This window comes from Salvelinus namaycush, chromosome 28 (assembly GCF_016432855.1).
Source record: "Salvelinus namaycush isolate Seneca chromosome 28, SaNama_1.0, whole genome shotgun sequence".
Taxonomy (NCBI): domain Eukaryota; kingdom Metazoa; phylum Chordata; class Actinopteri; order Salmoniformes; family Salmonidae; genus Salvelinus; species Salvelinus namaycush.
The window spans coordinates 20,324,807-20,351,467 of NC_052334.1; the positions used below are offsets into that span (position 1 = coordinate 20,324,807).

Below are 26,661 nucleotides of genomic sequence, written 5' to 3' on the forward strand. Positions count from 1 at the left end.
ATTTTGTATTGACACATTTATTTATTATCATCATGGCTGCATTGACAAATGTTAGAATACAATTTGAACACTGCATCAGCATGAAGGCCAGTGGGGTGAACAATATTAAGTTCTCATTGGTATACGCCATAAACCACATCTGCCAATGAAAGTTTGTGAGAAAATAAGTTAAGGCCACTTGAGTCAAAGTTGATGAGTCAAAGATGCTATACGATAAAACATTAAACATTAAGATGCATTTAGAATCATCAATGGCAACTATATGATGACAAGTATGGCAAGACATGATACCGATATGATATGGCCTGGTGTATCACATTATACCTCATAAGTTACGTTAATAATTCATTCTATAACCATCAAGATGTACATGTGAAAAACAATTACTAAAAACTACCTGTCTCTTGTCAACAATCAGCATGCATGCTCAGACCTACAGTATATATCCATAATTGCAATGTGCTCAAATTCAAGACTACAGACCATATCTCATGCAAATGGTTCATTATAACAAAACCAGAGGGTGTGTTGACCATACATGCATCAGATGAAGTTGTCCCTCTTGTAATTATCATTTTGCCAACCTAAAGCTCTACAATAGGCTACCATGTAAGCATGAAGTATTGGCACTGCAAAGTGCAATTATGGTTCATAACCTAGACATGGCTGTTCTAGTCTGTCAGTCAACAGAAAGACTACATTAACTCTGGATTTCCACCATGTAATTAAACATGTTCTACAATCAGTGTGCTAACATTGATATGAAAGGTATCCAAACATTCAAGTTTCACAAATAAAGTGAAGTCCAGTCAAGTGCTTGTTGTACCAAACAGACACTGAAGACACCAGACTCACGCTTTCAATAAGACATTGAGTGTTTGGACTTTAAATAGGACAGAGATCCTCCAAAAATTCAACATCTGAAATGTGGACCTTTGGAAATTCTGTATTGTTTTTGCACATTTCAAACACTGTTTAGTGGACAGAAAATGTCTCCCTAATAAAAGGCAGCTTTTGGACAAATCACATGTAAATGTCTTACCCATTTCAAGACATGATAGTTAAGTTTTATTAGTCTTATGTACAGGATACGCATGGTATACGTCAAGGTTATTATAGTTTTGTGATTTAATATTAGTTATTTCTATTGTTTGTTTTTCATTTGAAATTCAGTTTAGTTTGTTAAATCAGACTTGGTTTACTTGTTTTTATTTAGTTTAATAAAAACAATTCTATTGTTTTTAGTTTTAGGGACAGAAAGCAGCCTGTGTGTAGGAGGCCAGGAGCCATGTGTGTTGTAGGTCTATAGTTCGTTTTTTTGGGGATGTCACTTCTTGCCAGGGGGGGGGGGGGGCAGTAATACATAAGGGGATAGGCTTTGAATCATGATGGCTTCTGTGAGAGCATGGGCAGCGCAACTGAGGCCACCTCCCATATTGAAATAGTACATTTTCTTCTTAACAAGTAAACTTCATTGGCTGATCCCACCCGATGACCCGGCTATCATGACTCCAACCGGTTCATCAAGAGGGATCAAGTCTATGGCCCAGGACCGAGTTTGGGAAACCCTACACTAGAGGCCTCCATACAACTCCATGTCCAGGAGATAGGTTTGGTTAGGTTTAAATTATAAATCAATCCTAATGTGACTTGGATTTAAAAGGATAAACACCAAGACTGGTGCAAGAAATATGGTGGAAGGAAACTCTTGCCCATGTTAACATAAATCCAATGCTTTTTTAAATTTAGTAAATATAAGAATCAAGTACCTTTACCTGACAGAAAGGAAAAAACAAATGAAGTCATGGCACATTTGACATGTTATGTTTATGTAATATTAAACATGTATCACTGACTAAGCCCTTCAAATAGGTTAATAAAAATGGCTGCAACAGCAAAAACATAAGCAACACATTCACAAATCTATCAGTTCAAAGCCAGCCAGCTTGTGTGTGTGTTTCTGGTCCACCAAACAAGATCTTCTGGTTCATTCTCAAGAAGACTGCGTTCCAGAGAGGTGGTCGTTCGGTTTCTCAAGCCTGATGACAGTTGCCCACGGACAAAGAATATCCTCTCCACGAACTCTTGGGATGCAGGGGCAGAAACCAGATCCAGTGCCACAGCTTAGGATAAACAGCCATCCTTGCCGGAGGTGACTTTCTCATCCTCTCCCCCAGTAGTAGTAGATTGCAAGTGAGAAGGCACGGCACCCCATCAGACAGCGACTGGCTGTCAGTCTGAAGTTTGTCGTTGTAGATTGTGAACGGCTCCAACTTCACAAGCTGTTCTAGCTTAGCCCAGTCCGGCTCTGCGCTCACCCTCAGATTTCTTCCCTGTTAGCTAGTGATAGCAATGCACAAACTAAGCCTATTTGAAACCTCAGCATCTACTGGCAGTACTTACCCACCATATTCAGAAGCTCAAAAACCCGATTAGAAAAAAATGTTACATCGTATTAGATTTGTTTAGAAGGGGAAAAAAATAAATCATTTATGATGGCTTCTATTTTGTTTTAGTTTGTTTTGCAGTCAATTATACGTTTCAGCATGTTTATTTGTTTACTATATTGTTTTTACAATTTTAGTTTACTATAATAACCTTGGTATACACCGTCCAATTAAATGCTTACTTGCAGGTTCCTTATTGACAATGCTACAATAATAAGAAATAATTAAAGATAAGAAACAAACATAAGTCATGAGGATAAGAGTCAAAAACTCATGAGCACATCTCGCTCCTGTACACTGGTGTAGAATGGCTTCCCAAATACAAAGGAGTGCAGTCCAGCCCTCAGCTTCTCAGCAAAAGCCATGACAATATTCAGGTCACCTTCCACCATCAGGTCGAGGTCTGTCTTCAAGCTGCGCAAGGAGCGGAAAGGCTTCTTTCCCTTTTGCCTGAGGGTGGGGAATTCAAACATAAAAAAAGTTGTATTACACGGTGTCCTGCTGTGCTGGGACAAAAGTCCTATTGAAACCAATTACATCTGCTTCCATAGCGGGAGGTAACTTACGTTTCATCTTCAATGTATTTGAGTAGCGTGAGAGCCTTCCTGTGAAGGATCAGCAAGAACTGGGCTAAGTAAGTACTTCGCAGATTGAGGCCTGGCTTCAGCATGAACACCTGAGAACAAAACCGAGAATCAACTATTATTGTTGGCCCTGATAAGCCAACAAAAGGCCGACATATGAGGAGACCATTTTTCAGCACCACAAATATTGTTGCTTCCTTTTTTCTGGTGTCTTACCTCATCTATAAATAACTTCACCAGAGTGTCTTTATGCATAACGTCCTGAAAAATATTTCTGAGAAAGGAGTGGAGCTTTTAGTGGTCATAAAAACAGAATAACATCCACAGCTTTCATGAATGTTAATGTAAACAAGACATAAAATGTTTATACATATGAAATAAATCAATCAATGCTGTTAGGCATCGAAATAAACACAGGCAATTCCAATCTAATTGGAATAACAGAACAGGAGAGAAGAAAGCATACAGGTTGGGGGTGAAGGACTCATCGGTGTGAATGACAGCGTCGGGGGCGATGTCATCCTCGCTGGCCGCCTTCCAGAGCGTGCTGAGCTCCGAGCGCATGTAGAGGCGCTGGTTGTACGTGTGCTCATGGCAGGGTGGCATCTGCTTCACCGTGTTGATGTCCACGTCGATGTGCGTGGTCGGGTAGGGCGAGTACAGCACCTGGCGGAAGGGCAAGACGAAGCTGCCAGTGGAGTCCTTGGTTTTGGAGAAAGGAGGGGGAGAGTAATGAGGGGGATCACAATGCCAAACTAGCAGTCTGTTAAGCTATGACCTTTTGTTCATTTTTTGAGGCCTTGGTTTGAAATAAAATACTTACTTTGCATGACTATTAATTTGCATGCACTTACAATGGGATAATCAAGATGTGAGAAAACAAAATTAAGTAACCCTCATTGAACACATTGGACCGAAGATCGCTTTTAGTGCGTTAGTGCTAAAAATAAATATATACAAAAATTGCCTGCACATCCACTGGCTCTCCAGGACCAGCATTAGAGAACTGTAATTTAGAGTGGCGTGGTACCTTGAGGAGGCCTTGTACAAACAGTCCTGTGTCGTACTTGAAAGAGGAGTCAGCTTTACAGAGCCGAGAGCACTTCCTCTCAGCAGGGGTGAGGAAAAGGCTCAGTGTTCGCACTATCTAGAGCACAAGAAAACACAAATAAATATCAAAGTGGAATTCCTCACAACACATCCGCATTTTAGTGAGGGAGAGAGGATTTGGAGGAGAGTGTGGGTGTGTGCGCGTGTTAACCTGTAATGTCAGATTTTGTATGCTGCAATTTTTTTGTAGATACACAATAACATATGCAGACACACCTGTGTATAGACATTTTTTATACAACTACTGTGTGCATGAGTGTGAATACATATGCTGATACAGCAGCCAATGTATGTATGTATGTATGTGTTAAGCACAGAGTATTGGCAGCCTGTCAGTACCTTGTTGACTTTGTCTGGGTTGCTTCCGACCACCATGGAGCAGCCACACGTTTGGAGATGAGAACTGATTGCCCTGAGAGACGGAGGCAATTTCATTGGTGTGTATTTTTTATTAATGCCAAGGATGAGGAATAGTCACTTGATATTAATTTAGCATAATGAGAACATGAGCAACATTAAAATGTATTAAAATGTGTCCACGTGTTTGTCATAAAAATATGACTTTAATATAGGTCTCTAAAGTGACATAAGTGTTTCCTGACTACTGCAAGAACACTTAAAAGCTGAGTAAAGAAATTATGACTTGCAGTGCATTTGTCATCTCCACAGGCAGTTAAGATAATGATGTTTAGACAGATTTGTCAGGGGGTGCATAACTGCATTCCCCTGATAACTACAATCTCATCACAAATATAGTGTGCAAGGTAAGCAATGTGTACCTAATGGACCTGCCCAGTTTGGATAAAACGGAGAGAAAAGCTGTTAACCTGAAGGAGAGTGAAACATTTTTTTAACCCTGTTAATCCCACAAAAAGAAAAGCAGGGGCACTCAAGGTTGTTTCTTGATAATGTGCAGGGTTTTCCACTTGTTGGCAACATTAGTTAATAGAGATTACTTATCAGTCTCAGAGCTCAATTTAGTCAACACTGCATTGCAGTATTTATAATTTTCCTATGGTTAAATAGTCACAGAATGGTTCTGGGTACTGTAAAAAAACAAAAAAAGAGAAAAAAAAAAACATGTAGACAACTTACTGTAGATGCTTCCAATTTTCAGAATGAAGCAGATAGGCCTACAATAAAAGTGCTTACTTATGCAGGAAATCTTCATGGCAGCTGTCTCCAATGTCGTCATCATTTAGGATGGTGTCCTTGATCTAACACAGATGGAACAAACAAGAGTTCTTTGGTGAAATAGTCCTCAACATGAAGGACAAGATAAAAATGTTTGCCTACTGTAACTGTAGAGAGACAGAGTAGTTATTGCCCGAATTTGAGTAGTCTAATCCTCAAATTATTGTGGAATTGTGTGTGACTTAGCACATTTTTACATCTCATTGATGAACATCAAAATGATAATTAAAGCTTCAGTGGAGCCTCAGTGGTTAGAACTTTCAGCTTTCTTTTCCACAGAAATTGTGGAGGCTTTGAAGTTTTAGTTTCATTTTCAACTGGGGTTTTTGCCTGGTAATGAAAGCTGTGCAAGACTTAACATATCAGTGAAACTAGTTGGATATCATTCTTGGATACCCATGTGATAATGTGACAGTGAACTGCAGGCATAATAGTCTCCTTCTCATGGACATACAGTGGGGTCAGAAATGATTGACAGCTTTGATAAAGATGAGCAAAAATGACGATAAAAAATAAATACAATATAGCTAAAAATGTGTATGCTCAAAAAAAAAGGGGGGGAAATTATAATATTTTATACTAACATAATTGCTCAGAAAAGAGATTTTGTTTTACAAGTAATAATCTTTCTCAAAAAGGTATGGGTAAAAATGATTGACACCCGTTTTCAATACCTCACCTTGCGAGGATAACAGCACAGCCTTTTTCCTAAAATCTTTTATGAGTTGGAGAACACATTGGGAGGGATCTTAGACCATTCATCCATACAGAATTCTTCCAGATCCTTGATATCCTTCGGTCCAAGCGTATGAACTACCTTCTTCAACTAAAAACATGGGGGTTTCAAGACCTGAGATAACTATGGTTAACTATGCTTTGTGGAAAGTAACTATTTTTCCAGGGGAACAACTACTTGAATATAGATCCCAAAAAATAACTACTTTTTAAAACAATTTGAATACAGATCTGAGAAAACTACTACTTGATATAACTACTTGGAGATTGGGTGGTGGCTGTTTTAATCTGGCTTTGGCCAGATCAGTTTTTTGGTCTGGAGCAGCAAGAGCTGCTGGAGCGGTAGGTAGCCTAGTGGTTAGAGCGTTGGGCCAGTAACCGAAAGGTTGCTGGATCGAATCCCCGAGCTGCTGTTCTGCCCCTGAACAAGGCAGTTAACCCACTGTTCCTAGGCTGTCATTGAAAATAAGAATTTGTTCTTAACTGACTTGCCTAGTTAAATAAAAGGTAAATGAAAAATATTTAAATTTAAAAAAGAATTTTTTTTAAAAGCTGACATGCACTGGGAGGGATATCAAACCCACACTGGACAGGAACCTACCGGATGTTACTTGGCTGTAGACCTAAGGACAATACTGTTGGATTTCTGTTTTCTTTTGTTGGATATGCCGGTAAACAGCTTAGATGTCCGGTAGCAGAGAGGGACCGGAAAGACCTGTGTAGAAAGGCTCAAAGACGAGCTAGGTGGGGTTTGGTTTTATTGCTACCCAGCGCCGTGGCGCATTCTGTTGTTTCGTTCCCTGAATAAAAGTCCTGGGTCATTTCCCTGGAGAAAGATCCATTTTGGTCTACGCTTGTGTTATTTCACACTCTCATCAATTGTTGGCCAGCCCCCCTGCCCAGGTCTGCTTGAAAACCTGTTGAAGAGGACAGTCAGTCCATAAGCCCAGATGTAGGATATCAAGGATCTGGAAGGAGAAGTGGTCTAAGATCCATCCCAATGTGTTCTCCAACTCAAAGCATTTTAGAAAAAGGCTGTGTCATTATCCTTGCAAGGTGAAATATTGAAGACAGGGGTGTCAATAGTTGAGGACAACAAAATCTCAGAAATTGTATTAGTAAAAAATTTTTAAAAAAAAATGTAATTTTTGCTAATCTTTATCAAGGTTGTCAATTTCAGACCCCGCTAACTTTTAAAAAGCAAAGTTGTAACATAAATGGGTCTGCAGAGTATAGTGAGCTTTACTGTATTTTTTGCACGATGAAAGTGTTGCCAAATGTGCACAATGGCTTCTGATACTCACGTCTATGTCCTCTGGGACACTGTGTGTCTTCATGGAGGACAGCAGCTCCATGATGGGGACAATCTCTGATGTCAGCACAGAAATTATGTTGTAGCCCTGTATGTCAATGACAAATACCGGCATGGCAGGCTAGGTGATTCAGGTGATAGTACTGGGCTATAATGATAGTCAATTTCACCAGTGATGGATTGAGAAACACTGCCTTAAGGGGATGGCCTAGTAGGGGATAGACTTGGAACTTAAAATCTGAACACTTACTTTCTGCATCCAGATGCGTCCCTTGCGGATTATGTGTTTGAGCCTCTCCACACAGACAGTGTGCAGGGGCAGGTAGAAGGCCAGCTCTGTCTGTGGAAGAATAATGGACAGGGCACACGTGTTCTTGTCACCCTTCAGCTCGCCGTCAAAGATCAGCGAGACAATGATGACACCCTTCTCAGCTAGGACGAAGAACTTGACGTCCACCGCTCCACACTCGGCACTGCGCAGAATCTCCCCGTTCAGCGTGTGATTGGCCAGGAAGGTGACTTCACCGTCACTCAGCAACAGCGGCTGCTCACACCTGGGAGCCCAGATGTGGCGCACCCGTGGGCCCAGGATGTTGTCCCAGTAGGCAAAGGTGGCGGCGAGGAGAGGGCATTCTCCTTCGACAGTCACCTCTGTCTTAGCCACTGCGGGCGACTGAGGTGGGCCAGAAGACATGTTGTTACTGTACCTGGGGGTGGGTTGGAAGACCAGAAAGGTGGAATGTAGATCACGCCTGGCTGGTAGAATTATACATCTATTTATTGTTCAAGCTATCTTATAGGAAGAGAAAATAGATGTCAGACAAATAGAGTACATCCCACAAACTAACAATATTGAACTCTTGCACCTTCATAAATACAAATCTCCATTAAAAACATATAAGTCCACACAAGACATAATACTTTTTAACAATCTAAAATAAAATAAAAATTGGTGTGTATTTTCCAGTGTTGTGTTCGGGAGCAAATCGAGTCTGAGTCAAGACCATGATTGTAAATTGTCAAATCACCATAATAAGAGTTCAAAATGTCCAGTATTTCTGTGTTCATATTTCAGAACATATGGATTCTTTAGACATTCAGAATAGTGAAACAATGCACGCTGAGGGAAAATAGAGCCACTCTATTAATTAATTATTATTATAATAATTATTATTTTCAATGATGTTCTGATTTAATCTCTTTAGTTTTATTGGAAAGGGTTAACACTAAAGAGAGAAAAAATATCCAATTAGGATTTTTCTGTGCTGGTCTCTGGGGAGATAAATCTAGCTATCCAAGTCAGCCATTGGCTAAGCCATCAGAAACTAGATAAAAAGGCATCTGCCATTCAAATCAAATCAAATTTTATTTGTCACATGTGCCAAATACAACAGGTGTAGTAGACCTTAAGTGAAATGCTCAACTGTATTAGGTAACATTTTTGGAGTGACAGTGGAATCAACCAATCACATTGACTTAATAAGTGGGACCGTTTTTACAAAAACTTCTGCCTTCTTGAAGGCTAATAGGTCACTGTGCAATAGCGAGCAGTAGTTTTCCCACGGTCTAGCTAGCTAGTTTGCAGCGGCTGCAGCAGGTGTTATCAAAGAGGATGTTGTTGCTAATTTGTTAGCTTCTCCCTTTTCAAGAATAACTTTCAACAAGAAGTTAAGTTTCAAATGATCATCATCTGGTGAGTGGAACTGGATTTTTTACTGCAGCATGCTTGCCGTTAGACATCTCTTTGAAAATAACTTGTGTGCGTGTGAAACATTGTTGCATTTAAAGTGGAACGGACAGCATTTTAGCAATATGAAACCTTACTCAAATCTGTTCATATACACCCCCAGAAAGAAGGACACTTTAAAATGGTCTGACAAGCGACCACTTAGTCATTTTCATAAATTCTTAGAATGTTTGGGAAGGCATTTGTGAAAATGCTATAGCAATATAGAGTGGGAAAGTGGCCGTGCATTTGGACAATTAATAGACACTGCAGGAAATAAAACCGAATAAAAACACTCAGACCGGTGCGCTGTAGCCAATCAGAGCGACAGTAGACAGTAGTCGCATTTCGCTTCGCTCCACAGGTAGTATTACATTTCATTACAGTACAATGGTTTGATTTGTTTGATCTTAGCACTTTTTTCTTAGCTAGCTACATAGCCGTCTTTGTATCAAAGATAATTGTGTAGTTTAGAGTAATTATCGAGGTTAGCTAGCCAGCTATTTTCGTCCTTCTAACGTTGTCAACACTGCTAGCTAGCCAGCTAGCCAACTTCTACCGAAACATTACAACGGAACGATTTGATTAGTGTAGTGTTAGCTAGCTACATAGTTGTCTTTGCTGTCTTTGTATCTAAGATAATTGTGTAGTTTAGAGTAATTATCGAGGTTACCTAGCCAGTTATCGAGGTTACCTAGCCAGCTCCACTTTCAAACAAAGTCAGCTAGCCAGCTATTTTCGTCATCCTAACGTTGTCAACACTGCTAGCTAGCCAGCTAGCCAACTTCTACCGAAACATTACAACGGAACGATTTGATTAGTGTAGTGTTAGCTAGCTACATAGTTGTCTTTGCATCTAAGATAATTGTGTAGTTTAGAGTAATTATCTAGCCAGTCATCGAGGCTACCTAGCCAGCAACACTTTCAAACAAAGTCAACAACGCAGCCACTGCTAGCTAGCCTACTTCACCAGCCAGCAGTACTGTATCATTTTAATCATTTTAGTCAATAAGATTTTTGCAACGTAAGCTTAACGTTCTGAACATTCGAGACGTGTAGTCCACTTGTCATTCCAATCTCCTTTGCATTAGCGTAGCCTCTTCTGTAGCCTGTCAACTATGTGTCTGTCTATCCCTGTTCTCTCCTCTCTGCACAGACCATACAAACGCTTCACACCGCGTGGCCGCTGCCACTCTAACCTGGTGGTCCCAGCGCGCACGACCCACGTGGAGTTCCAGGTCTCCGGCAGCCTCTGGAACTGCCGATCTGCGGCCAACAAGGCAGAGTTCATCTCAGCCTATGCTTCCCTCCAGTCCCTCAACTTCTTGGCACTGACGGAAACATGGATTACCACAGATAACACTGCTACTCCTACTGCTCTCTCCTCGTCTGCCCACGTGTTCTCGCACACCCCGAGAGCTTCTGGTCAGCGGGGTGGTGGCACTGGGATCCTCATCTCTCCCATGTGGACATTCTCTCTTTCTCCCCTGACCCATCTGTCTATCGCCTCCTTTGAATTCCATGCTGTCACAGTTACCAGCCCTTTCAAGCTTAATATCCTTATCATTTATCGCCCTCCAGGTTCCCTTGGAGAGTTCATCAATGAGCTTGATGCCTTGATAAGTTCCTTTCCTGAGGATGGCTCACCTCTCACAGTTCTGGGTGACTTTAACCTCCCCACGTCTACCTTTGACTCATTCCTCTCTGCCTCCTTCTTTCCACTCCTCTCCTCTTTTGACCTCACCCTCTCACCTTCCCCCCCTACTCACAAGGCAGGCAATACGCTTGACCTCATCTTTACTAGATGCTGTTCTTCCACTAATCTCATTGCAACTCCCCTCCAAGTCTCCGACCACTACCTTGTATCCTTTTCCCTCTCGCTCTCATCCAACACTTCCCACTCTGCCCCTACTCGGATGGTATCGCGCCGTCCCAACCTTCGCTCTCTCTCCCCCGCTACTCTCTCCTCTTCCATCCTATCATCTCTTCCCTCTGCTCAAACCTTCTCCAACCTATCTCCTGATTCTGCCTCCTCAACCCTCCTCTCCTCCCTTTCTGCATCCTTTGACTCTCTATGTCCCCTATCCTCCAGGCCGGCTCGGTCCTCCCCTCCTGCTCCGTGGCTCGACGACTCATTGCGAGCTCACAGAACAGGGCTCCGGGCAGCCGAGCGGAAATGGAGGAAAACTCGCCTCCCTGCGGACCTGGCATCCTTTCACTCCCTCCTCTCTACATTTTCCTCTTCTGTCTCTGCTGCTAAAGCCACTTTCTACCACTCTAAATTCCAAGCATCTGCCTCTAACCCTAGGAAGCTCTTTGCCACCTTCTCCTCCCTCCTGAATCCTCCTCCCCCTCCCCGGATGACTTCGTCAACCATTTTGAAAAGAAGGTCGACGACATCCGATCCTCGTTTGCTAAGTCAAACGACACCGCTGGTTCTGCTCACACTGCCCTACCCTGTGCTTTGACCTCTTTCTCCCCTCTCTCTCCAGATGAAATCTCGCGTCTTGTGACGGCCGGCCGCCCAACAACCTGCCCGCTTGACCCTATCCCCTCCTCTCTTCTCCAGACCATTTCCGGAGACCTTCTCCCTTACCTCACCTGCTCATCAACTCATCCTTGACCGCTGGCTACGTCCCTTCCGTCTTCAAGAGAGCGAGAGTTGCACCCCTTCTGAAAAAACCTACACTCGATCCCTCCGATGTCAACAACTACAGACCAGTATCCCTTCTTTCTTTTCTCTCCAAAACTCTTGAACGTGCCGTCCTTGGCCAGCTCTCCTGCTATCTCTCTCAGAATGACCTTCTTGATCCAAATCAGTCAGGTTTCAAGACTAGTCATTCAACTGAGACTGCTCTTCTCTGTGTCACGGAGGCGCTCCGCACTGCTAAAGCTAACTCTCTCTCCTCTGCGCTCATCCTTCTAGACCTATCGGCTGCCTTTGATACCGTGAACCATCAGATCCTCCTCTCCACCCTCTCCGAGTTGGGCATCTCCGGCGCGGCCCACGCTTGGATTGCGTCCTACCTGACAGGTCGCTCCTACCAGGTGGCGTGGCGAGAATCTGTCTCCGCACCACGTGCTCTCACCACTGGTGTCCCCCAGGGCTCTGTTCTAGGCCCTCTCCTATTCTCGCTATACACCAAGTCACTTGGCTCTGTCATATCCTCACATGGTCTCTCCTATCATTGCTATGCAGACGACACACAATTAATCTTCTTCTTTCCCCCTTCTGATAACCAGGTGGCGAATCGCATCTCTGCATGTCTGGCAGACATATGAGTGTGGATGACGGATCACCACCTCAAGCTGAACCTCGGCAAGACGGAGCTGCTCTTCCTCCCGGGGAAGGACTGCCCGTTCCATGATCGCGCCATCACGGTTGACAACTCCATTGTGTCCTCCTCCCAGAGTGCTAAGGATCTTGGCGTGATCCTGGACAACACCCTGTCGTTCTCAACTAACATCAAGGCGGTGACCCGTTCCTGTAGGTTCATGCTCTACAACATTCGCAGAGTACGACCCTGCCTCACACAGGAAGCGGCGCAGGTCCTAATCCAGGCACTTGTCATTTCCCGTCTGGATTACTGCAACTCGCTGTTGGCTGGGCTCCCTGCCTGTGCCATTAAACCCCTACAACTCATCCAGAACGCCGCAGCCCGTCTGGTGTTCAACCTTCCCAAGTTCTCTCACGTCACCCCGCTCCTCCGCTCTCTCCACTGGCTTCCAGTTGAAGCTCGCATCCGCTACAAGACCATGGTGCTTGCCTACGGAGCTGTGAGGGGAACGGCACCTCCGTACCTTCAGGCTCTGATCAGGCCCTACACCCAAACAAGGGCACTGCGTTCATCCACCTCTGGCCTGCTTGCCTCCCTACCTCTGAGGAAGTACAGTTCCCGCTCAGCCCAGTCAAAACTGTTCGCTGCTCTGGCACCCCAATGGTGGAACAAACTCCCTCACGACGCCAGGTCAGCGGAGTCAATCACCACCTTCCGGAGACACCTGAAACCCCACCTCTTTAAGGAATACCTAGGATAGGATAAAGTAATCCTTCTAACCCCCCCCCACCCCCCCCCTTAAAAGATTTAGATGCACTATTGTAAAGTGGTTGTTCCACTGGATATCATAAGGTGAATGCACCAATTTGTAAGTCGCTCTGGATAAGAGCGTCTGCTAAATGACTTAAATGTAAATGTAGACCTTTACAAACAAGCCATTTGCCACCCGGGGCTACCATCATTCACTTTGAACTGGACTGTGTGTTTACAGGCAGTTGAACAGCGCGACTTTAGATCATTAGAACGCATTCGCCAAAAGCCACAAAATAAACCCGAATGGATTTCTGCAAATATGTAAACACCACAGGAGTCCTCTTACATTTTGGAACTTTACAGTCCTATTGACCAAACAACCATGAAAAGGTAGACTCTCTCTCCCTCAGTTATGAGCAAGATAAGCTCAAATCTAATGAAGGAACATTAGATAAACACTAAAACTTTTTTGGCTAGTTGGCCGTAAAAATTGCACTGATAAACCATAGGGAATTGTAACCTACTCTTCCTTCTGTAGCTTGCCTGCCAATGCATGCTTGTCCCCAAGCTAACTGGCTAAAGTTGGCTAGCTTGCTACTCCCAGACACAAATGAGAACACCTCACTCTGACCATTTTACTCGGCGTAGTAGAGCTGCTTACATGTAATCTACAGCGTTCTTGATTAACTATAACTTTTTTCCCCCTACGTTTACTGATATCGGTCATATTCAGCAGGTGTTCCGCGTTCATAAATTCATCAGTTCTGCGCTCTGGCACACAGACGAGAGTGCTCTGAAATTGAAGTAGATGGCCAGAGTGAATTTGCAAACGCAAGAGATATGCTTACTGTATAATAGTTGTACAAATTCTTGCTAGCTAACCAAATGAAACCTGCTTCTCTAGCAGTGTATAGCCACCAAAAAACAATGAGGGGGAAAAAGTCAGTCACTCACCCACCCACTCCTCCAATGGCATGTCATCCTCCTAGCTAACATTAGGCTCCGTGTTTTTAGCGTGCTACATAAATAGATACATTAGCCTATTAGCCACATTATGACTGACTTGTGATCATTGCTAGTTTGAATGTATTGACATTCCCAGCTTTGGTTACATTTGTCAGTTTTTGTCCAGAATATTGAGTCATTGAAACAGTGCATCCGAATGGAGGCAGCAAACAATGTACCAGGCCAGATGTAATTTACAACCTGATAAAAATACTTTTTGGACTACCAAGAAATGTATTGATGAATTATATTAATCATGCATTGAACTGTATTAATCTATTCTGCCAACAATGCCTTAGCGTATGCCATGGAACGTTGAGTCAAATAGAACCTATTTTTAAAACCTCTTGACTGATATTATGATTGTCTGTTTGTTTCATATCAGCAAAGCAATTGAAAGGCTGTCAGTTTCACTTTAAGTCACTGGTTACTTTGTGCTAACTGTTTCATGCAACGGGAGTAATAGTTGTACATTTTGATTGGGAAACGCTTAATGGCTGTTTTTGTATTCTTATGATTGGGATCTACTGGCTTATTATGTCCGAGTTCATGGACTGCTTATCCTTTAACATCATACTGTGTGTGTGACTGCTGTCTTTCCATCGGCCCTATACAGTGGTGTAGTGGTGCCTGGAGAAGTGGGTATACTCAAATTTTGCCAAAAAGTTCCCAAATGGCCCACGCAGCGAAAGGCACCCTGTGTGAAAATCTAGTTTTTGTTATGGTTTTCCAGATTCCCCCCCCCCCCAAAAAAAGTACACTTTATTTAATAGGAAATACAATTTTGATGGTCTAAGTCCACAACAATGCTGAAAACACATACATCTGATTGGGTGGGCCTGTCAGGGTCTGGCTCCCCATTGGGTGGGCCTCTGTCCGCCCAGGCCCATCCATAGCACTCTGACATCGGCTGGATAACCTACGCGGAAGGTTAAACTACCAACGGGACATTCAAAACTGTAATAGATTGTTTCACGGAGTCATGGCTGAACGACGACATTATCAACATACAGCTGGCTGGTTATACGCTGTATCAGCAGGATAGAACAGTGGCGTCTGATAAGACAAGGGGCGGCAGACTATGTATTTTTGTAATTAACAGCTGGTGCACGATACCTAAGAAAGTCTTGAGGTTTTGCTCGCCTGAGGTAGTGTGGTCTACAGCTTATCATGAAATACTCTATCTGTACTTCTCATAGCCGTCTACATACCACCACAGACTGAGTCTGGCACTAAGACCGCACTCAATGAGATGTAACGCTCACGCAGAGGCGGCGCACCTAGTGGCCGGGGACTTTAATGCAGGGAAACTTAAAGCGGTCTTACCAAATGTAAATTAAGTTTTATCTTGTTATTAACACTTTATTCTAGCTAGCTATTTGTGTAGGTAGCTATCAAGTAAACTAAATGATACAGTGTCAGAGGAAGGCCCTAAAAATTGTCAAAGACTCCAGCCACCCTAGTCATAGACTGTTCTCTCTGCTACCGCAACGCAAGCGGTACCGGAGCGCCATGTCTAGGTCCAAGAGGCTTCTAAACAGCTTCTATCCCCAAGCCATAAAACTCCTGAACATTTAATCAAATGGCTACCCAGACTATTTGCATTGCCCCCCCCACCCCCTCTTTTACACCACTGCGACTATGTTTATTATCTATGCATAGTCACTTTAATAACTACCTAAATGTACATATTACCTCGACTAACCACTGCCCCCGCACATTGACTCTGTACCGGTATCCCCCTGTATAGTCTCGCTATTGTTATTTTACTGCTGCTCTTTAATTACTTGTTACTTTTATTTCTTATTCGTATATATAGATAGATATTTTTTTTTTTAAACCACATTGTTGATTAGGGGCTCATAAGGTCTAGCTACACCTGTTGTATTCAGCACATGTGACTAATAAAATGTGATTTGATTTATTCCGCTGAAAGTAGGCTGAGTGTGCGGCGTGCATGTTAATATATTTCACACGGGTTGTGATTGTGTAGGCTACTTTGTGCATGATTTCTCTATTGTAATACATAATTGATATGTCCTATACCGCCACTACACTCATACGCATCAGTAGGGACTAAGTAGTGTGTATAAGCAATGTTGACTGTATTTTCTAAATCACGAACCTGTCACACTCTGAAGGACTATTGGTTCAATACTGCGCAAACATTAAGATTTGTTAAGATATTAATGTTTCAAGAAAGGAATATATACAGTACCAGTCAAAAAAGTTGCCACACTTACTCATTCAAGAACCGCATGTGTGGTTCTGACCGTGATGCATGTAGGTGGTGTGATGGTGTGCATTTGCTGGTGACACAGTTGGTGATTTATTTATAATTCAAGGCACACTTTCCCAGTATGTCTACCACAGCATTCTGCAGCAATACGCCATCCCATCTGGTTTGCACTTAATGGGACTATCATTTGTTTTTCAACAGGAAAATGACCCAACAACACCTCCAGGCTGTGTAAGGGCTATTTGACCAAGAATGAGAGTGATGAGTGCTGCATCAGATGACCTAGTTAAATAAAGATTAAGTAAAAATAAATAAAACCCGGCTTCCACAATCTCCCGACCTCAACCCAATTGAGATGGTTTGGGATGAGTTAGACCGCAGAGTGAAGGAAAAGCAGCCAACAAGTGCTCAGCATGTGGGAACTCCAAGCATTCCAGGTGAAGCTGGTTGAGAGAAAGGGTGGCTACTTTGTGTGTGCAAAGGGTGGCTACTTTGAAGAATCTCAAATATAAATTATATTTTGATTTTTTAAACATTTTTTGGTTACGACATGATTCCATGTGTTATTTCAGAGTTTTGATGTCTTCACTATTATTCTACAATGTAAAAAATAGTAAAAATAAAGAAAAACCCTTGAATGTGTAGGTGTTTCCAAACCTTTGACTGGTACTAATACACTGCTCAAAAAAATAAAGGGAACACTAAAATAACACATCCTAGATCTGAATGAATGAAATATTCTTATTAAATACTTTCTTTACATAGTTGAATGTGCTGACAACAAAATCACACAAATGATCAATGGAAATTAAATTTAGCAACCCATGGAGGTCTGGATTTGGAGTCACACTCAAAATTAAAGTGGAAAACCACACTACAGGCTGATCCAACTTTGATGTAATGTCCTTAAAACAAGTCAAAATGAGGCTCAGTAGTGTGTGTGGCCTCCACGTGCCTGTATGACCTCCCTGCAACGCCTGGGCATGCTCCTGATGAGGTGGCGGATGGTCTCCTGAGGGATCTCCTCCCAGACCTGGACTAAAGCATCCGCCAACTCCTGGACAGTCTGTGGTGCAACGTGGCATTGGTGGATGGAGCGAGACATGATGTCCCAGATGTCCTCAATTGGATTCAGGTCTGGGGAACGGGCGGGCCAGTCCATAGCATCAATGCCTTCCTCTTGCAGGAACTGCTGACACACTCCAGCCACATGAGGTCTAGCATTGTCTTGCATTAGGAGGAACCCAGGGCCAACCGCACCAGCATATGGTCTCACAAGGGGTCTGAGGATCTCATCTCGGTACCTAATGGCAGTCAGGCTACCTCTGGCGAGCACATGGAGGGCTGTGCGGCCCCCCAAAGAAATGCCACCCCACACCATGACTGACCCACCGCCAAACCGGTCATGCTGGAGGATGTTGCAGGCAGCAGAACGTTCTCCACGGCGTCTCCAGACTGTCACGTGCTCAGTGTGAACCTGCTTTCATCTGTGAAGAGCACAGGGCGCCAGTGGCGAATTTGCCAATCTTGGTGTTCTCTGGCAAATGCCAAACGGTGTTGGGCTGTAAGCACAACCCCCACCTGTGGACGTCGGGCCCGCATACCACCCTCATGGAGTCTTTCTGACCGTTTGAGCAGACACATGCACATTTGTGCCCTGCTGGAGGTCATTTTGCAGGGCTCTGGCAGTGGTCCTCCTTGCACAAAGGCGGAGGTAGCGGTCCTGCTGCTGGGTTTTTGCCCTCCTACGGCCTCCTCCACATCTCCTGATGTACTGGCCTGTCTCCTGGTAGCGCCTCCATGCTCTGGACACTACGCTGACAGACACAGCAAACCTTCTTGCCACAGCTCGCATTGATGTGCCATCCTGGATGAGCTGCACTACCTGAGCCACTTGTGTGGGTTGTAGACTCCGTCTCATGCTACCACTAGAGTGAAAGCACCGCCAGCATTCAAAAGTGACCAAAACATCAGCCAGGAAGCATAGGAACTGAGAAGTGGTCTGTGGTCACCACCTGCAGAACCACTCCTTTATTGGGGGTGTCTTGCTAATTGCCTATAATTTCCACCTGTTGTCTATTCCATTTGCACAACAGCATGTGAAATTTATTGTCAATCAGTGTTGCTTCCTAAGTGGACAGTTTGATTTCACAGAAGTGTGATTGACTTGGAGTTACATTGTGTTGTTTAAGTGTTCCCTTTATTTTTTTGAGCAGTATATATATATATATATATATATATATATAGCCTGGTGAAGCGTTTTTATGAGCTGACAATGGGTCTCGGGAAGAAATTACGTCCTCACTGTCTGAGACGAGTACAAATGTATCTGACACAGAGACAATACCGAGACACTCAATATGACCAGACTTTACAACACAGGTATTTTCTGTAATTCAGGGCTCATCTGTGAAAGAGACTATAGTTTTAGTATGACTCCCTGATAAAATAAAGGTTCAATAAAATGACATTTTGACAGCTGTCATCTAGCTAGCTGCGTTACCGTTAGCTCTCAAACACTAGGCGTTATTCAGCACTAGTTCCAAAAAGTTCTGGGACACTGTAAAGTCCATGGAGAATAAGAGCACCTCCTCCCAGCTGCCCACAGCAATGAGACTTGGAAACACTGTCACCACTGATAAATCCACGATAATCGAAAATTTCAATAAGCATTTCTCTACGGCTGACTATGCTTTCCACCTAGCTACCCCTACCCCGGCCAACAGCTCTGCACCCCCCACAGCAACTGGGCCAAGCCCCCCCCCCCGCTTCTCCTTCACCCAAATCCAGACAGCTGATGTTCTGAAAGAGCTGCAAAATCTGGATCCCTACAAATCAGCTGGGCTAGACAATCTGGACCCTCTCTTCCTAAAATTATCAGCCGCCATTGTTGCAACTCCTATTACTAGTCTGTTCAACCTCTCGTATCATCTGAGATTCCTAAAGATTAGAAAGTGGTTGCGGTCATCCCCCTCTTCAAAGTGGAGACACTCTAGACCCAAACTGTCACAGACGTACAGTGGGGAGAAGAAGTATTTGATACACTGCCGATTTTGCAGGTTTTCCTACTTACAAAGCATGTAGAGGTCTGTCATTTTTATCATAGTTACACTTCAACTGTGAGAGACGTAATCTAAAACAAAAATCCAGAAAAATCACATTATGATTTTTAAGTAATTAATTTGCATTTTATTGCATGACATAAGTATTTGATACATCAGAAAAGCAGAACTTAATATTTGGTACAGAAACCTTTGTTTGCAATTAGAGATCATACGTTTCCTGTAGTTCTTGACCAGGTTTGCACACACTGCAGCAGGGATTTTGGCCCACTCCTCCATACAGACCTTCTCCAGATCCTTCAGGTTTCGGGGCTGTCGCTGGGCAATACGGACTTTCAGCTCCCTCCAAAGATTTTCTATTGGGTTCAGGTCTGGAGACTGGCTAGGCCACTCCAGGACCTTGAGATGCTTCTTACGGAGCCACTCCTTAGTTGCCCTGGCTGTGTGTTTCGGGTCGTTGTCATGCTGGAAGACCCAGCCACGACCCATCTTCAATGCTCTTACTGAGGGAAGGAGGTTGTTGGCCAAGATCTCGCGATACATGGCCCCATCCATCCTCCCCTCAATACGGTGTAGTCGTCCTGTCCCCTTTGCAGAAAATCATTCCCAAAGAATGATGTTTCCACCACCATGCTTCACAGTTGGGATGGTGTTCTTGGGGTTGTACTCATCCTTCTTCTTCCTCCAAACACAGCGAGTGGAGTTTAGACCAAAAAGCTCTATTGTCGTCTCATCAGACCACATGACCTTCTCCCATTCCTCCTCTGGATCATCCAGATGGTCATTGGCAAACTTCAGACGGGCCTGGACATGCGCTGGCTTGAGCAGGAGGACCTTGCGTGCGCTGCAGGATTTTAATCCATGACGGCGTAGTGTGTTACTAATGGTTTTCTTTGAGACAGTGGTCCCAGCTATCTTCAGGTCATTGACCAGGTCCTCTGTGTAGTTCTGGGCTGATCCCTCACCTTCCTCATGATCATTGATGCCCCACGAGGTGAGATCTTGCATGGAGCCCCAGACCGAGGGTGATCGTCATCTTGAACTTCTTCCATTTTCTAATAATTGCGCCAACATTTGTTGCCTTCTCACCAAGCTGCTTGTCTATTGTCCTGTAGCTCATCCCAGCCTTGTGCAGGTCTATAATTTTATCCCTGATGTCCTTACACAGCTTTCTGGTCTTGGCCATTGTGGAGAGGTTGGAGTCTGTTTGATTGAGTGTGTGGACAGGTGCAGTTAATACAGGTAATGAGTGGAGAACAGGAGGGCTTCTTAACCTGTTTGGGCTGCAGGGGGCGTATTGAGTAGCCAGATAAAATGTGCCCATTTCAAACGGCCTCGTACTCAATTCTTGCTCGTACAATATGCATATTATTATTACTATTGGATAGAAAACACACTCTAGTTTCTAAAACCGTTTGAATTATTTCTCTGAGTGAAACAGAAGTCATTCTGCAGCACACTTCCTGACCAGGAAGTGGAATGTCTGAAACCGAGGCTCTCTTCTACTCCCTGCCTATACATGGGCATGATACGTAAGAGTCTACGTGCACTTCATACACCTTCCCCTGGGTGTCAAGAGGCGGTGAGAGAAGAAATTTCGTGTTTATCTTGGTCTGAGGTGGAATAACAGCTCTTTGTATGACGTGACCGTCCATTTTCTGTTTTCTGGAGCGCGCGAAAGGGACATGGATTTGCCTTCTGTTTAGCTGTCGTTATGGACGACTAATATCTCCGGCTATGATTTTATTTGATACATGTGACCATATCATCGTAAAGTATGTTTTTTCAATATAGTTTCATCAGATTATTGAACATTTTTCGGGAGTTTTGCCGTGTTCCGTTCTCTTCCGTTTGTTGACTTGGAGAGCTTTGTGCCACTTGGCAAGTGTGCGTGCTAAATCGAGAGGGAAAATGAATGTTCTGAATCCAAACAACGACTGTTCTTGACAAAGGACCCCTTGTCCAACATTCTGACGGAAGATCACCAAAAGTAAGAAACATTTTATGATGCTAATTCATATATCTGTCGTGCATGTGAATTAGTCGTGGGCGCCCAACTTTGGGGTACTCAGCTATACCGAAGCTGGATGTCGTAATGAAGTTATTTTTTAGAATTCTAACACTGCGATTTCATTAAGAACTAATGGATCTATCATTTCCTATACAACATGTATTTTTTACTTATGTTTATGAATAGCTATTTGGTCAGAATATGTGTGTCAGAAAAAGTGTCAGAAAAATATCGTTGCTGTTTAGACGTTGTGGGAAAAAGATGCTACGTTAGCACAATGTGTAACCACTGACTTCAGCTCTAAATATGCACATTTTCGAACAAAACATAAGTGTATGTATAACCTGATGTTATAGGACTGTCATCTGATGAAGAAAATCAAGGTTAGTCAAAAATTATATATCTTTTGCTTGTTTGTTACGATCGCTAACTTTTGCTAATGGGAAATTGCTTGTGTTTTTGGCTATTGTGGTACGCTAATATAACGCTCTATTGTGTTTTCGCTGTAAAACATAAATAATAAATCGGAAATATTGTCTGGAATCACAAGATGCCTGTCTTTCAATTGCTGTACACTATGTATTTTTCAGAAATGTTTTATGATGAGTAATTAGGTATTTGACGTTGGTGTCTGTAAATATTATGGCTGCTTTCGGTCCAATTTCTGATTGTAGCTGCAATGTAAACTATGATTTATACCTGAAATATGCACATTTTTCTAACAAAACATATGCTATACAATAAATATGTTATCAGACTGTCATCTGATGAAGTTGTTTCTTGGTTAGTGGCTATTTATATCTTTATTTGGTCGAATTTGTGATAGCTACTTATGGAGTAAAAAACTGTTGGAGTAAAAAAAGTGGTGTCTTTTGCTAACGTGGTTAGCTAATAGATTTACATATTGTGTCTTCCCTGTAAAACATTTTAAAAATCAGACATGTTGGCTGGATTCACAAGATGTGTACCTTTCATATGCTGTATTGGACTTGTTAATGTGTGAAAGTTAAATATTTAAAAAAATATATCTTTTGAATTTCGCGCCCTGCACTTTGAGCTGGCTGTTGTCATAAGTGTACCGACGTCGGGCTGCAGCCATAAGAAGTTAAAGAAAAACTAACAGGTATGTGAGAGCCGGAATTCTTACTGGTTGGTAGGTGATCAAATACTTATGTCATGCAATAAAATGCAAATTATTGTGATTTTCTGGATTTTTGTTTTAGATTCCATCTCTCACAGTTGAAGTGTACCTATGATAAAAATTAGACCTCTACATGCTTTGTAAGTAGGAAAACCTGCAAAATCAGCAGTGTATCAAATACTTGTTCTCCCCACTGTATATCCATCCTGCCCTGCCTTTCTAAAGTCTTCGAAAGCCAAGTGAACAAACAGACCACCAACCATTTCGAATCCCATCGTAACTTCTCCGCTATGCAATCTGGTTTCCGAGCTAGTCACCGGTGCACCTCAATCACGCCCAAGGTCCTAAATGATATAACCGCCATCGATGAAAGACAATACTGTGCAGCCGTCTTCATCGACCTAGCCAAGGCTTTCGACTGTCAATCACTGTATTCTTATAGGCAGACTCAACAGCCTTGGTTTCTCTTATGACTGCCTCACCTGGTTCACTACTTCTCAGACAGAGTTCAGTGTGTCAAATCGGAGGGCCTGTTGTCCGGACCTCTGGCAGCCTCTATGGGGGTGCCACAGGGTTCAATTATCGGGACGACTCTTCTCTGTATATATCAATGATGTCGCTCTCGCTGAAATCCAAAGTTAAATCTAGAATCGGCTTCCAACAAAGCCTCCTTCACTCATGCTGCCAAACTTACCCTCATAAAACTGACTATCCTTGACTTTGGCGATGTCATTTAGAAAATAGCCTCCAACACTCTACTCAGCAAATTGGATGCAGTCTAGCACAATGCCATCCATTTTGTCACCAAAGCCCCATATACTACCCACCACTGCGACCTGTATGTTCTCATTGGCTGGTCCTCGCTACATATTCGTCGCCAAACCCACTGGCTCCAGGTCATCTATAAGTCTTTGCTAGGTAAAGCTCCGCCTTATCTCAGCTCACTGGTCACCATAGCAACACCGACCGCGCTCCAGCAGGTATATTTCACTGGTCATCCCCAAAGCCAACGCCCCCTTTGGCTGCCTTTCCTTCCAGTTCTCTGCTGCTAATGACTGGAATGAATTGCAAAGATCACTGAAGTTGAAGACTTATCTCCCTCACTAACTTTAAGCGTCAGCTGTCGGAGCAGCTTACTGATGCTGCAGCTGTACACAGCCCATCTAAATAGCCCATCCAACCAACTACCTACCTCATCCCCATATTTGTTTTTCTGCTCTTTTGCACACCAGTATTTCTACTTGCACATCCTCATCTGCACATCTATCACTCCAGTGTAAATTGCTAAATTGTAATTACTTCGCCACTATTGGCCTATTTATTGCCTTACCTCCTTACTTCATTTGCACACACTGTATACATATTTTTCTATTGGGTAATTGACTGTACGTTTGTTTATCCCATGTGTAACTCTGTTTTTGTCGCACTGCTTTGCTTTATCTTGGCCAGGTCGCAGTTGTAAATGAGAACTTGTTCTCAACTGGCCTACCTGGTTAAATAAAGGTGAAATAATAAAAAATATAATCTGCCTTCTCCCTAGTTTTCAGCCATTAGCTTCGCCCACGACTGGCTCATGTGAACTACAATCCCGACGCTGTGTTTTAGCGTTTAGAAACGTCAATAATCATTGCTTGCGATACGGCGTTCGAAACATATGGCCCTTAACCTGCATCTGCGAGAATGAATCCTTCAAAAAAAAGAGATACACTTACTGTAGCAGTTTTGCACAGATCCATACAGCTATGGGTGCCTCCATCCAACAAAACTACACAGCCAGGTGCATGCTAGATGGCTAATTAGCACAAGTGGTTACCACTGTCTATTTTCTGTAAACAAGCGCTGTAACATGGCCTGAGTGGGAACATGAACCCTATCCATATCAAGGTGTGTATCAATGCAACCTTTGTCTTCTTCTTGCTGATATGAAAGATAAAGTTCTTATACATACAAAACCTTACCGTGGCGTAAACTACGACTGTTAATGTTCAGATTGAGTGTCGGGGCTCTTAACCAAACTCCCACAGAAGACGTCTTCGTCCAATGAGCTATGTTTAATGGAACTGAGAGTCATGATCAAAGGCTCGGTTACTGTCTACAACAAGTGGTCAAGGTTAATGTTTTTCAGGGGTTTAAATAATGTGAAACATAAAAGGAGAACTACACATCTTAATACAGAGCCAGTAGCTGGCTCATTACTAGTTAGTTAGGCGTATGTATGCATTACCAGCAGTAGCTAGCTAGCCAAGCTGTAACGTTAGTGCATATAATGTTGGTAAACCTGTTGTAAATAGAAACTGGCATGCCCGAATACATTTTCAATTATATCTGCATTTAAAAGAGAGGCGTTACTCACCAAAGTCTCAATGTACTTTGTTTGTAGCTCGCATAAATAGTGTGGTATGACGGCACAAACATATGTTAAAAGTGCACTCTGCCACCTACTGTGTGGGGGTGCAAACTGTGGAACGTTAAGCAGAGAGGAAGAGAGGCCCAATTCAGCGGAAAATCTTTCTCCCTCCCATTGCTCGGGCTGAGAGACATGTATCTTGTCAGTATATCCATACTATTTGCTTTAACAGAAAAACACGGAGAAATAGAATCACTTCCTCATTCGTCAACACTACATTATATGCCGTGAAGGCACACTGCCGTCTAGCGAAATATTATGGGTATCTAAGATAGATTATGTAATTTTACATGCAAAACAAATAAATAATATTGAAGGTTGATTCATACACTGAGAATACCAAACATTAGGAACACCTTCCTAATATTGAGTTGCACCCCCCTCCCTCAGGGCATGAACTCTACAAGGTGTCGAAAGCGTTCTACAAGGATGCTGGCCCATGTTTACTCCAATCTTACACATAGTTATGTAAAATTGTCTTGATGTCCTTTGGTGGATCATTATTGATACTCATGGGAAACTGTTGAGCTTGAAAAACCCAGCAGCGTTGCAGTTCTTAACACTAACTGGTGCACCTGGCACCTACTACCATACCTCATTCAAAGGCACATAAATCTTTTGTCTTGCCCATTCTCATCTGAAGATGATGCAATCGCACTCCACACTGCCCTTTCCCACCTGGACTAAAGGAACACCTATGTGAGAATGCTGTTCATTACTACAGCTCAGCGTTCAACACCATAGTGTCCACGAAGCTCATCACTAAGCTAAGGACCCTGGGACTAAACACCTCCCTCTTTAACTGGATCCTGGACTTCCTGACAGGCCACCCCCAGGTGGTAAGGCTAGGCAACAACACGTCTGCTACGCTGATCCTCAACACTGGGGCCCCTCAGGGGTGTGTACTTAATCCTCTCCTGTACTCCCTGTTCACCCACGACTGCGTGGCCAAACACGACTCCAACACTATCATTAAGTTTGCTGACGACACAACAGTGGTAGGCCTGATCACCAACAACGATGAGACAGTCTATCGGGAGGAGGTCAGAGAACTGGCAGTGTGGTGCCAGGACAACAACCTCTCCCTCAATGTGAGCAAGACAAAGGAGCTGATCGTGGACTACAGGAAAAGGCGGGCCCAACAGGCCCCCGTTAACATCAACGGGGCTGTAGTGGGGCAGGTCGAGAGTTTCAAGTTCCTTGGTCTCTACATCACCAACGAACTATCATGGTCCAAACACACTAAGACAGTCATGAAGAGGGCACGACAAAACCTTTTCCCCCTCAGGAGACTGAAAAGATTTGGCATGGTTCCCCAGATCCTCCAGAAGTTCTACAGCTGCACCATCGAGAGCATCCTGACTGGTTGCATCACCGCCTGGTATGGCAACTGCTTGGCATCTGACCGTAAGGCGCTACAGTGGGTAGTGCTGCTGCGCCTTCTTCACAACGCTGTCTGTGTGGGTGGACCAATTCAGTTTGTCCATGATGTGTACGCCGAGGAACTTAAAACTTACTACCCTCTCCACTACTGTCCCGTCGATGTGGATAGGGGGGTGCTCCCTCTGCTGTTTCCTGAAGTCCACAATCATCTCCTTTGTCTTGTTGAGTGTGAGGTTATTTTCCTGACACCACACTCCGAGGGCCCTCACCTCCT

At 43.4% G+C, this 26,661-nt stretch overlaps 1 protein-coding gene across 2 annotated transcripts; it reads right to left on the reverse strand.

Moving 5' to 3' along the window:
* On the reverse strand, positions 1-25,026 carry LOC120023491 (guanine nucleotide exchange C9orf72-like). 2 transcript variants are annotated; one of them, XM_038967519.1, is made up of 10 exons: positions 24,951-25,026; positions 7,633-8,089; positions 7,375-7,470; positions 5,294-5,358; positions 4,481-4,553; positions 4,062-4,178; positions 3,498-3,733; positions 3,248-3,305; positions 3,014-3,123; positions 1-2,897 (listed from the first exon to the last, which is right to left on the reverse strand). In XM_038967519.1, exons 1-10 carry the CDS (start codon positions 25,010-25,012, stop codon positions 2,711-2,713), a joined length of 1,461 nt encoding a protein of 486 aa, XP_038823447.1. In that variant the 5' UTR covers positions 25,013-25,026; the 3' UTR covers positions 1-2,710. The 2 variants fall into 2 exon arrangements, with proteins under 2 accessions (XP_038823447.1, XP_038823448.1); XM_038967520.1 differs by lacking the exon at positions 24,951-25,026 and adding an exon at positions 24,556-24,741.
* Between the last annotated feature and the right edge of the window lie 1,635 nt (positions 25,027-26,661).